Raw genomic sequence first — 13,129 nt, forward strand, 5'->3', positions numbered from 1 at the left:
GAAAAGACTTCTATATACCCAATTAATTATACAACAGAAAGCTGATCATGTTTTGTATTAAAACCTATGTGAATTTCAAGCACAGCCTTTTTTAACAGTGAATAAAGGATGGAAATATATGCACAGCTGTACACAAATCACCATTAAACACAGGAACAAAATGCCATTTGAGGCATATTAAATAAGCTCCCAAAGCCAATTCGAATATATTTATTTTCATTTATTTTGATACAATATTAGAAGGGACTGCACATAATTATAGAGACTGCTGCAAACAACACTTGATGCTAAGTGTTCTACTTTATCAGGCATGCACAATAGTTACCTTTTAAATTTTCTCATGTATACATCTTAACACATATATCTTAAGCTATAAATATATTTTAAAGGCTTTAGTAATTTTCAACCAAATTGTTTTAACTGACCTATAGTGAAGTAGGGAAAAACAAAAATTTCTTCCTTTATCTCAATACTAGATGGCAATATGACACCTTACTACTCAAACTGATAAACTTATTTAATGAATGTCATCCTTAAGATTTGAAATTTGATGAAATCTTATCACTACTAAATAAGACAATGATTTCCTGGCAGCAGTCTGTCCACCACACACTTACAGCATGCCAAACCTTGGGTTATATAAGACTGACATGCTGGTGGCTACAGATGACAATGATTGAACATATCAGTCTCTTCGTTTTATTCTGGATATCTTTATTTTGAAGTTTTTCTTACTATAAACCAAAAATAAAACAATCTTTTTTTTTTACATTGTATAGGAGATAACTGATAAATCACCTTTGTTGTCTTCCAGTGTGTGGCAAAGCAAAATATATTCCAATTACATTAAGAAAATCTGGAGTGGAAAGGGAGAATAGTTTTTCCATTTAAGAAAGCATTCTTGTCCTATAATCATAAAAACTTTACAAATACAGATTGCTTGGTTTAGAGTCACTTATGGCTTAAAGTACTGGATCTGAAAATCACTTCTGCTAAAATAAATACATGTGAATAATGCATAGATTGTAAATCTAGAAAATCATGCAATAAACAAATATTCTTGTGTACATCAGGATCTTGGTAAAGAGTGTGCAGGAGTGAACCATAAGTATTCCCACTTTTTACCAAGAAGAGAATCCCGCAAGATCTTTGCTTTTTGATTGCTTGAGATCATGTCTGTCAGATAATCTGATATTCTCAGGTTGGTAAAAGAATAATGTCTCAGGACATTTGCAATAAGAAACTGACTTGCTTCAAGTGCAGTAAGTCTGTCTAGGCAGAAGAGATGATCATGTAACCTGCTGCAGTCAATTGGGAATACTTGACTACCTAGAGTATCAAATGGGTAAATGCTTACAATGACCCACTGGAAAGGTATACTATATTGGTACACTGAAAAATTCTATCTGCCCTTTAAATTGGAGAATTGTCAGGATAAGGTCCACTCACTATTCCTGGTTTTGATATGCCCCTACAACATGAGAATTGAACTGAACTACAATGATTGTAATATCATCTCTGTACATCCGAGCAAGCTCTTCAGGAAGACTAAGCATTTTGGAAAGACGCTCATGATCAACAGTCCCAAACTCGTTGTTGCCCACAGCATGGCGAATGAGATGGGTTGCTGCATTCTGATCCTCAAATACTGAGGACATCTTGGCTCTCCTTTCTGTTAAAAGGCCATGCATCTGTCCCAAAGTTACCTTGTAGCCACCAACAGCTATCGGCTGTTGGTGATGCATACCCGTTAAGTACTCACCCACAATCCTAACCACATCCTGCCTATGCATAGTCTCCCACAACCCATCAGTAGCCAACACCAGAAATTTGTCCTGTGGCCTTAATCGGTGGTAAGTTACCTCTGGCTCAGCAGTGAGATAAGGAGGTGTGTGGTAATTAGGAGGGATAAACTTGGTGTATTCATTGTCATTCAACTGGTCTGGGCCAGATTCTATCACTCTCTTTTGAAGGTCAATGCTCCATTTGAACTTTACATCTCCAAAAGCCCTAAAAGGCATCAGCAAGCCGAGCAGCCGATCCTGTTTCACTACACTCTTGGCCTCATTCTTTGGGTGTTCCAGTTTCAGTCGTTCTATTTCTCTTTCATTCTGAGCATTGTGGTCATTAGAAAGTGTGACTGCTGACCAAGAGCCATCCTCTTCCTGCACACCCAACATGGCTCTGCTATCCCCAGTATTGGCCACATGAAGGTCAACACCATCCACATGGGCCACACAAGCAGTGGCCCCAGAAAATGCCACCCGAAGCACCAGGTAATTGAGAAAAGAATTAGGATCACCAACTTGAGCCTCCAAGGAGATGTCATTATCAAGTCTCTTGAAAGCATTAATTAAAGCCTCCTTCACATCAATATCACTTGACTCTCCAGTGTTGAGGTCTATAAGCTCTTGCCAGTAAGTCCTCAGGCTGTTAAAGTACAATTTCGATGCCTCCTTACTGAAATAATCGTTGGGATGCTTGTGCCACTGAAGGATGGGCAGCAGTGCACGACCACTCTCCACTGCATTTTCAATCTCTAGCAAAGTCTCATGGGGTAACAAAGAGACAGCAATATAATAAAAGAGTCTTTCACTCACTGCCTGGGAACAAGCACAGCCCGCGTGGCCATCGAACACCCCCAAAAGCATCCCTCTGGTCTGCAAGCAGGTTGCTGCGCTTCTCCGGTCCTCAATGGGGGCATTTGCAGGTAGCTGATTGCTATCGAATCCAAGGATGGAACTGACATTTTTGCCATCAAATTCTGGCACTTTGAAACTGTATTCATTAGCTTTAAGGATGCTGTTGACTTGTGGAGGTGTGAGGTAAAACTTCTGTGGTGTAGAAGCATATCTCCTTCCTTGGGTATACTGCCACCAGCTCTCCTTTGGCCTACAAAAGGTAGCATATGCTGGATGGGGTGTGTATCTCAGGCGACTCTGAGGAACGTAGGGCGGTGAACAGCAGAGATGTTTGTGATGGCAGTAACATGCAGTGCCATAGATTCTGCTCAGTTCACAGTTACGGATGAGAGGGAAAAACAGTTGCGTCGGTGCTGGCATGGCATCAGAGAACAGCGGCAGGCTGGAACTCCTGACTGGGATTCCTAGAGAGCAAATCGAGACAGATGTACACAAAGAAAACAGTTACACTTTATATTACTTAACTAGTTTTGTTTTCTAGAAAACACAGAGAATCTACATACCAAGCCTTGGCGCTAGGAGGACCGATATTTTATATATACATCATATATTTTTTCTACAGGCTATTTTAAGAAATTTCCAATCATTTCTGGAGCTAGGATTGAACTGTACTTAAATTTTACTTTTGTCTTTTCTTTGTATTTCTTAGTGCAGAAAAACTGCTCGGAGAGTACAAAAGATTTGGCAGGGGAAGGCTGAGGAGGTTATATAACAGTATGCCGCAGCAGTCTACCTGACCAACCAACACTCCTCCCCATCTAATCATTTTGTTTTGGTTTTTCTTTAGTGCCACTCCTGGGCTGGGAACTTAGGGCCTAGGTGCTATCCCTGAGCTTTGTGCTCAAGGCTAGCATTCTACCACTTGAGCCACAGCTCTACTTCTGGCTTTTGGGTGATGAACTGGAGACAAAGACTCCTGCCCAGGCTGGCTTTGAACCATGATCCTCAGATCTCAGCTTCCTGAGTAACCCCAAAATTACAGGCATGAGATACTGGTACCAGGCCTCACCTAATCTTTTCACAAAAGGTGTGGGATTTTGCACGGGCACTTCTCCCATTAATGAAGACCATGGGATCAATTGTTGGCATCTGATTACACATGTCTATCACAAAAAAGTGTCCATTGTATTCTCAAGTTACATATTTATATATTATTTATAGATTATATACACAACCACTGTATTAATTTAATTTTCACTACAACATATACAGAAAAATTTTTACACAATAAAAAATTTAATATTTATTTCTTGTACCTCAGTGGGTGGTCTTACAAAGCCTACCTCCCTAGAACACTGTGCCAACTAAACAAGCTAGGAAGGATAGGTTTGTCACCAACTGTCTAAATAATCCAGGAAAAATCATCCTGCCTCTCCTAAATTTTAAGTGAATTCATGAGAGCAGATGCTAAGGCCTCTTCTAGACTTAGGCTTTTATGGCTTTTTGGAGTGAGGCTTTGAAATAAAATGTAGATTTTAATCATTCATTACTGAATTTTAATCATTCATCACTGCTCTTTGTGATTAAAAAAGTATGCACATAGCCCTAAAATTAGAAATTAATTCTAAAAATTATTTTATTGGCTACCATTGCCTCTGTTTAACAGTCATCAGAGAAATATTATTTTCATTTATCATAGCCTTAAGTAGAATTCACCCCTAGAAAAATGTTTTCTCTTACACTAAAAAAGGTATTGTTCTGCCTTAGGAAAGAAATAAGGAGATGAGAAATAACAGCCTAAGGTTTGGAATATAAAGGTATTGCATTATAATTATGTTTTCTTTTAAAAAATCATATGACACAAAGCAATTTGCTGGGCATTCATGAATGAATCCATATCATTATTTCAGGTGATATATGAAATGAAAAGTCTTCAATAACATAATTTCCTGAATTTTTAAGATATTAAATCACTGTAGTCATTTAAATTATACTTTAGAAATAGTTTAATGAAGAGGGCTGTGCTGTGATCATAGCCCAAGTGGCATTGAACTTGCTTAGCACCACAGACAACACAAAACAAGAAATGCTTTAATAAACAGAAAAGGACTAATGAAAACCATTTGCATCTTAATATCAAATATTTTTCCAAATGCTGAACATTAAGAAAAAACTTTAACATATACCACAGAGGATTATCTACACAGTAAATAACTGTCCTATCCTCTTTTTTTTTGAGTAATTTGAGAAGTGATAAGTGGAAAATAGGGAAAATGAGAAAACTAAACAGTACTCACTGATTCTTGTTTGTTTTTTAATAAGCACTGGATAAGCCATCCAAACAAAACCTCACTTGGAAGTGGCAGAATAGAGCACTATTTTATCTGAACGAAGATGGCATTTGTTTACAAAAATTAAGACAAGATCAGGCAATAGAAAACGATGGCTAAAATTTTGGAAATAGGAAAGCATTCTGAAATTCAATAATATAGAACTTCCAGAAGAACATGGATCTATTAGGACTAACCACTTAAATAATAGCACTTCAAACTGAATACCTGAAAGTCATCCAAAGGTTAAGTCTACATGACTGGGCCAGGAACTGTGCTCAGTTGGGCCACATGACATTGGCATCCAGATGTAAACCTTTATCTAACTTTTTAGGTTTGCATCTAAAAGACACATCAATGTATTTTATGCAGTGCCATAAGGGTTTTACATTATTAAAAATATAAGATGGATTCAATCTTAATGCAAATTCCTCATAATTTTTATCTGTTATTTGTCCTTACTTTAAAATTAGGATGGAGGTAAGGAGTTGATAGATACTGTTTCATTACATGGCACCTAATCAAGGAATAACAAGTACAGAAAATCTGCATTTTCTTTAAGTTCCTTTATTCTGACCATTTTTCTGATTTTATAAGTGGCTGTAAAATGAGTGAAATCTTAAGCAAAAGAGCTCATAATTCATGCAGCAGGTGCTTTAAAAAAAATTCAAGCACTGAAATACTCAGCTACATTCTCTCTTCAAAGCACATACTCGAGATTAAGGACAAAAAAAAAAAGCAAAGAGTAAATGTTTTCAACTAGATCTTTTCATTTATTTAGGGGCCTAGCATACACAAGGACTGAGAGGCATCGAGCTCCAATGCCATTAAGAGACAAATTCTCAAGGAAGTTGAAATTCATGAAAACTCTCTGCTCTGTGGTGGTTAATGAGCATTGTATCTATATCAGCAAAAGTAATATATTCTCCCCATCAGACCAGATATCTGTAGAAGTGAAGGCACTTTCAAAGGCTTTGATAAACAATTAATGAGCACTGAAAAACTTTAGAATCTTTCTAAATGCCCTGTGATTCAACAAGAGCCTCCATGGAATAAAAACTTTTGCTGATAACCTTGCTAAAATCAGATAAGGAAAAAGGCTCTTCATTAGGCAGTAAGAATAAGATGGTACAACTGAAGCAATGCCATGTTAGTTCTAACCACAATTTCACCAAAAAGTTCCAACCTATGTTCCAAATATAGCCATATCATACGCAGCATCTCAATACTAGGCATATCTGGCCAATTTGGCCAATGACTAATACAACTGATGTGCTGCAATCCAGAAGGAGCAACGAGACTCATCCATTCTTACTGATGTGCTCTGAAGAGCCCGTGCCAAGGAATCATTCTACTTCATCAATAAACCCACAAACCAAATTAAGTAGAAAATGCTAGCAGTGCAGTTATTGCAGAGCTCTTTAGCCTTGCAAAAGAACAGTAAGTAAAGGGGGGGGGGGGAAGTCCAGTTTATGTAATCTGATTGCCTTAAACACCCTCCATAAAGATTCTGCGATTTTTTTCAGCATTTTCTGGAAATGCCTTAGCCATAGCACAGATCTCCTATCTTTACATGAACGAACAAACCAGTTCACTTGAGAAGACACAAAGCACACAGCCATCACTTTTCCTTTTTTAAAAATCAGTTTCTTTCGTCCCTACCTGAAAAAAAAAATCGCACTTAACAAAGCATCAGTACCATCCTGGTCCGGGACGCCTTTGTCCCTTTTTTCCTACCAATCTCACTTCTTCCTTCCATGCCGACCTATCTCAAAGCATCCGCACACAAAAGCAGCCACCTCCTTCCTGGGTACCCGTGGCGGGTGGCGAAGTTGCATACCTACCAATTCGTCTGGGCCCGGGACACACACACATTCTCCTGTCATCACAACACGGAGCCGACAACATCCACAACCCGCGCGGACAGCAGCAGCGACAGCAGCACCGACCCATTGAAAGCAAGGCAGAAGATGCTCATTAGAGGCGGCGGCGGAGGCGGCGGCGGCGGCGGGAGGCGGGGCGGAGGAGGGGCGAGGCCGGGTTCCAGTGGGGTGAATGGGCTGGGAGGGGAGGAGGGCCGGGAGGAGGGAGAAAAGGGTGGGAAAGAAGAGGAAGCCAAACAAACCAACCCACCCCGCCGCACGGGCGGGGTCCGGGCGCGCGGCGGAGGGCGCGCGGGCGGGCGGGGGTGAGCCCCGGGCCCTCGGTGCAGCCCCCGGGCGCGCAGCATCCTCGCCCGCCCCGCCCGGCAGCGCAGATCGGGAGCCAGCGTGTGGCAGGCTGCCAGCCGGGCCGCCCCGGCCTCGGGGATGTGTGCGGGGAACCCTGCGCGGCCGTCCCGGAGCTCCCGCTCCCGCGGGTCCCCGCAGCGCCCTCCGCGCTGACAGCTGGCGGGCGGGCCCGAGCCCGGGACCCGAGGCCGGCTCGGCGGGCCGGCCCCCTCCCGGAGCGGGCTCGGCCCGCCGCGCCTGGCGCTCGGGGAGCCGCTCCGGTCCTCGCCGGGGCCGTCGGCGCACGCCCCGCGCACGCCCCCCGCACGCCCGCGGCCGTCGCCCGGGACGCGCCCCGCGCACTCCAGCCCTGAAGTCCCCCCGCACAACTTGGGACCCGTGGAGGAGGATTCCGGACCGGGCGACTAGAGGCGGGGACACAGAATACCAACCGGGCACGGAAGACAGACAGCCGCTTTTTTTCCCCCCCAGTGAAGTGGCGGCGGCGGCGGCGGCGGCACCACTAGGCTCCTTCGCGCAGCCCCACTCGGCTCCCCGGAGCGCCGCACCTCGCCCCCGTCCGGCCCACTCAGCTCCCCGGCCTCGCCGGGCCACCACCCTGCCCCGCCCGCACGTTCAGGCCCCGGAGCTTCCCGTGTCCTGATTGGGTGCGCTACGGAGAGTGGGCGGGGCTACCGCGAGCGGACCGCGAGCGGGCGGGCGGGGGCGGAAGAGGAGCGCTGCGCCTCGCCAGCTTTGTGACGTCATGGGGGTCAGACAATCTTTTCCATTGAGCGCAGGCCGCCCATTGGCTCCCCGAGCCCGCCCACGTGACTTCGTCCAGTTAGCGGGTGAAGGTGGGTCCGAGCGGTGCCTGGGCTTTGATGTCACCCGGGCTGCGAAGGCGTTGGTTGTATTGGCTGCTGGCCAGGGAGGGATGAAGCGCCTAGGCTGGTCCCAGAATTTTTGCGCGCGTAGGAACGTAGGGGCGGGCTACTCCCCTGCCTAGTTGGCTTCTGCGGATGCTTGGCACCTCGGCGGGCACAGCGTGGTGTACCAGGCAGATCCGAGGGGCCCAGCCTCCCCCGCGCCTCGCCGCCTAGGTATGTGCAGACTACCCCAGGCTGGACCTGGGGAGGGACTGACTGCCCACCAACCGGAAACTGAGTTCCCTGCCGTTACTCCGGCCTGCGATGTTAGGCATGGCAGAGGATTCCAAATGTATTTTCTTCATTCATTCGTGACCAGGTCGCAGATTATAGGAGCAGGTCCCAGCAAAAGAAAGTTTGGTGAGGAAGCGTGTGGTGACGTTCTCTGACGGACTTTGAAATCGCTGCTTTCCCCTTTGTCCTGGCAGCCTTGCACAAGCGAGAAGGGCACCGGACTTGGTGTCAGAACGCTTCCCATCAATCTCAGTGATGTGATTCATTTCCCATCTTTAAGATTCAGTTTCCACAACTGTGAGATGATAGTTAGGCTTAGGGCGGCAGTGGAAGTCACCGAGAACTCTGCCCTCCACCCACACATGCTCCCTCGTTATGAGATTAAGGTTTCTGCACTTACCTGCATCCACAGGTCACCAAGTAGAAACATCTTCCTTGTTCCTTTATGGAACAAACACTCTTAAAACTTCCTTGGAGATGGTAATCAGGTAGATTACTTATCTGGATAAGCTTGATCGGAGTTAACCTTATGTTTCTGCTTATTAGCTAATAAAGTTTAAAAAGTGATGTGGGCTAGATAAAAAACTCATTTATTAAGCTAGGTGCCAGTGGCTCACGCCTGTAATCCTAGCTACTCAGGAGGCTGAGATCTGAGAATCACGGTTCAAAGCCAGCCCAGGAGAGCCTTCCCCAACAAAAAAAAAAGCCAGAAGTGGAGCTGTGGCTCAAATGGTAGAGTGCTAGCCTTGAGCAAAAACGTCTGGGACAGCTCCTAGTCCCTGAGTTCAAGCCTCAGGACCGGCACCAAAACAAATAAACAAAAAACCCAAATCTAGTCACGTTGACACTGCTGTGAATTTTTATTCTGACTCTTGATTTTCATGTCATAAAGGAAGAACTTGATATCCCCACACTGATTATACATAACTTCTAGATCTTCCAGGCTACCTCCTCTGTTTTCTAAATGAAGAGAAGTGTTTCTTTTCCCATTCCCAGGGAACTCTTGTAGTCTAATGACTTTCATCCTCAATTGTATGGGTTCCTCTGTTTCACTTCAACTCCTTCTTTCCTGCTTCTCATAAATTTGCAAGTGCTTTTTATTTTCCTTCACTTTCTGTTATCTCACATATCTGGTTTTTTCTTGTTTCATGGAGGAAGCATAGGATGGTGTATCACAGAGATTAAGAGCCAAGCTGAACTCAGGCTGGTTGAGTTGCAGTCTCTGCTGTGCATCAGTTCTCTCATATGTAAGATAGGAATAAAAACTAATTCAGGGCTGTATTAAGGGAGTTGCTAAGAAAGGCTGTTAAGTGTTAATAAATTACTAAGAAAAAAAGTAAATACTTTGTATTAGCTATTATTGTTAGAAATGGGTCAGGCCAGTGTTTTAGATTGTTTGTCTTGTTTCATAGAAAAGCATGAGGCAAGTCCCTAAGTGCAATGTGTGTGTGTGTGTGTGTGTGTGTGTGTGTGTGTGTGTGTGTGTGTGGGTTGTGGGGCCTGAACTCTGGGCCTGGGTGCTGTCCCTCAGCTCTTCAGCTCAAGGCTAGTGCTCTACCACTTGAGCCACAGCACCAGTTCTGGCATTTTCTGCTTATGTGGTGCTAAGGAATCGAACCCAGGGCCTCATGCATGCAAGGCAAGCGCTCTACCACTGAGCCACCTTCCCAGCCCGCTAAGTGCAATATATTTTATGTGCAATATATTAAGTGCAATATATTTTCGAGGCTAATGTTACTAATAGAATGGAGAGTCTTAGAATGTTAGGCTATTAACCTAGCTCCAGTTTTGCCATCATGGAGACCAGTTAACTGAAGCTAAGAGTAAATGAGTAGTTTCTACCTGAGGACCCTGAAAAATGTAATAGATTTCTCTGTTGTCTTTAGTCTACTAACATTCTCTTAACGGTTATGAATAATAAACTTCAAAATTTCTACATCCATAATAAATGACCTCTTGAAAGTTGTTATATTAGTGGGTGCCAGTGGCTCACACTTATGATTCTAGCTACTTAGAAGCTGAGATAGGATGATCATGGTTCTAAGCCAATCTAGGCAGAACAATCTGTGAGACTCTTAACTCCAGTTAGGTTCAAATGGTAGAGAATTATTAGCCTTGAGTGAAAAAGCTAAGGGTAAGTGCGAGGCCCTGAATTCAAGCCCCAGTAGTGGCACAAAAAATATTTTAAAAAGACAGTTGTTACTTTTGAAATATTTTAAAAAGTTGTTAGTAGCATATACTCAAGCCCTTGTGACATATTGACAATGCCCTTAGAGTTTTTCTTTTCTTTTTTTGATGACATGAACCCAGACCATTGGTAAGCACTTTTATACCCTGAGCCACACCCTAACCTTTTTTGCTTTAGTTGTTCTTTAGATAGGGTCTGTCTCAGATCATGATTTTCTTACTTCTGCTTCTTGTATAGCTGGTCCTCACAGCACTTTTAATTACTTTCAGATCTCCACAGGACATTCTAAATTGTCCTTACTATAACCAAAACGTTGTTGTTGTTGTTTTTTATACCAGAATAGCCTTGCATTTCCCGTCTTATTCTTCTCACTTCTGAATGATCTGGGTATTTCTGAAAAATATCCAGGCTCAAAAACACTGGTATTTGTCACCACTAAATATAGTCAAAGGATTTGTCATCAAGATTCAATGTCAAGGTATTTCTGGAATCAGAATAAAGCCTTCCCAAAGAGGTAACTTTGAAGTAATCTTGTTTAGAGGTGTAAGTTCTGCTCTCTAGTTGCAGTTACATGATTCAATGATATTCATATTAGAAATAAGGTGCCAGCTCACCGGCAGAGGAACCAATTCTGGAACACTGGAGAAAGTTCTTTAGTTCCCAACCTTGATTCCCTTCCAGCTGGCCTTGCCAGAAGGACCTGTACTTCAAAAGTGCAGTCATCACATAGTCACGTGGCCACCGCCAGGGAGGGACCTGCGGCTTGCTGCTGTGCTGCAGAGACTTTCTTATAAGAATACTTAGTGGAAGGTGTTGAGAAGTAGCACTGAAATAAAATTATTAGAGAAAGGCAAGAAAAAATGTCTTCCAAAATAGTACACACCATAGGTGCTCAGTAATGAATAAATGAACTCATTTTAAATGAAGAACTAAGTGTGAATGCTTTGAGACTATTTCATGAATAAATGAATGAATATGTCAGCTTTTATTCCATTCTTTAAGTTTTCAAATAGGGTATGTCAGAGTTATATTGAACTAATTAAAGGTGAAACGTGTAAAAACACTTTCATACTTTTGAGGCTAAACTGTATCTTTATAATTGCAAGATTTCCACTAATGCTTATTGGGTGGTAATCAGAGATGCATTTTTGTATAGCTAGGTTCATCACCAGTGAGCAGCAGCCATTCTTGTCCCGACACTGCAGAATTCAGGTTATGGTTAGAACCAATTGTGGTTTATAATGGCTTATTTCCCTTGGAAAGAAGATGATATAAATCTTTTTAGAATGTTTTCAGTCTGTATCCTACTGATAAATGGTACAAAATGGACAATGGGATCTACTAAATGCCAAAGTTAGTGTTCAATTCAAAATGCTACTTTTGTTTTTAGGCAGTATTAACTGGAGAAAGCAAAGTTCAAGGAGGTAAAGAAGAAAGTGAATTAAAGAGGAATGTCAAAAATAGCTATTGGAGTATCGTCTAGTTTCTCACAGGAAAATGGACTCAGTAAAATCAGAATATTTATAGAATTATTTGAGTACAATATCATGATTGTGATTTTTAACCCTTAGAGTATCTTGGTTTTGTGATATATGAGTTGATAACACAAAGACTTGAAATCAGATCCTGGCTCTCAATCTTACTAGTGGATAATCTTTCAAATTTTACTTAATGACTTTTTTTTTTCAATCTGAGGTACATTGTAACAGTTGGGGATACCATAAATGAAATGCCAAGTGACGGCTGGCAAATAATACCTCATGTTAGGTTAGTTAATTTGCTGCTGCAAACTAATGGTTTGAGACAACACCTCCTGGCCTTAATTCTTCTCCATATTTGACAGGAGTCTGAACAGGCTGCTATGAAGCATCAGCAGGGCTGTGGGTCTTTTGGATTCAGTAGAGGAGAATGTTGTGGAGAGGGGGGGGGGGGGTTGGTAGTTTTCAAAAACTGCCATTTCTTCTTTTTAAAAAAAAATCATACTACACATCAGCTTATTTTTTATTTTTTGTTTATGTGGTACCAAGGAATTGAACCCAGGGCCTCATGCATGCTAGGAAAGCACTCTTACCACTAAGCCACATTCCCAGCCCCTGTCATTTCTTCTTTCTTTACTCCTTCCTCCATTCTACAACTAATGGATTAGCGTCTTTGAATCATCCTTTTGACTCCTTTTGGGAGTTTTTATTTATTTTGTTTCAACTGACCCAAAACTTTTCAGTGAATTTGTTAGGATATATTAATTATACAAAGGATTTCATTGTCCATCCATACATTTAATGTGTGAGTCTAATGTATTGATCAAATTTATCCCCTTTATAATGCTTTCTTATTCACCCCTTTTTGTAATGTTAATGGATTTATTATTCTGTTTTTTGTATGTATGTAAAAATCATATTGACCATATAAACCTCTACTTTTGCCTTTTCCTTGCTAGTTTCCCACCCAACAGTTCCCCCTTTACATTCTTATTTTTTTTTATTCCTTCTAGTTCTAATACTGGAGCTTGAACTCAAGTGGTGCTCGCCCCTAGTTTCATAGAGCTGCTCACAACATGGCAGCTGGTTTTCCCCAGAGAAAGAGACTCAGACAGAAG

The 13,129-nt window shown here is 42.4% G+C and overlaps 1 protein-coding gene across 4 annotated transcripts; it reads right to left on the reverse strand.

Annotated features, from left to right (window-relative positions):
• Positions 1-205: 205 nt before the first annotated feature.
• On the reverse strand, positions 206-7,774 carry Pdp1 (pyruvate dehydrogenase phosphatase catalytic subunit 1). 4 transcript variants are annotated; one of them, XM_042673106.1, is made up of 3 exons: positions 7,635-7,661; positions 6,817-6,851; positions 206-3,106 (listed from the first exon to the last, which is right to left on the reverse strand). In XM_042673106.1, the coding sequence occupies exons 2-3, from the start codon at positions 6,845-6,847 to the stop codon at positions 1,449-1,451; spliced, it is 1,689 nt and encodes a 562-aa protein (XP_042529040.1). In that variant the 5' UTR covers positions 6,848-6,851; positions 7,635-7,661; the 3' UTR covers positions 206-1,448. The 4 variants fall into 4 exon arrangements, with proteins under 4 accessions (XP_042529040.1, XP_042529042.1, XP_042529043.1 ...); XM_042673108.1 differs by lacking the exon at positions 6,817-6,851 and having other exon boundaries at positions 7,635-7,774; XM_042673109.1 differs by lacking the exon at positions 7,635-7,661 and having other exon boundaries at positions 6,817-6,914.
• Positions 7,775-13,129: the final 5,355 nt, after the last annotated feature.

The sequence above is a fragment of the Dipodomys spectabilis genome, unplaced genomic scaffold (genome assembly GCF_019054845.1).
Source record: "Dipodomys spectabilis isolate Male_0828 unplaced genomic scaffold, ASM1905484v1 ptg000783l, whole genome shotgun sequence".
NCBI classification, from domain to species: domain Eukaryota; kingdom Metazoa; phylum Chordata; class Mammalia; order Rodentia; family Heteromyidae; genus Dipodomys; species Dipodomys spectabilis.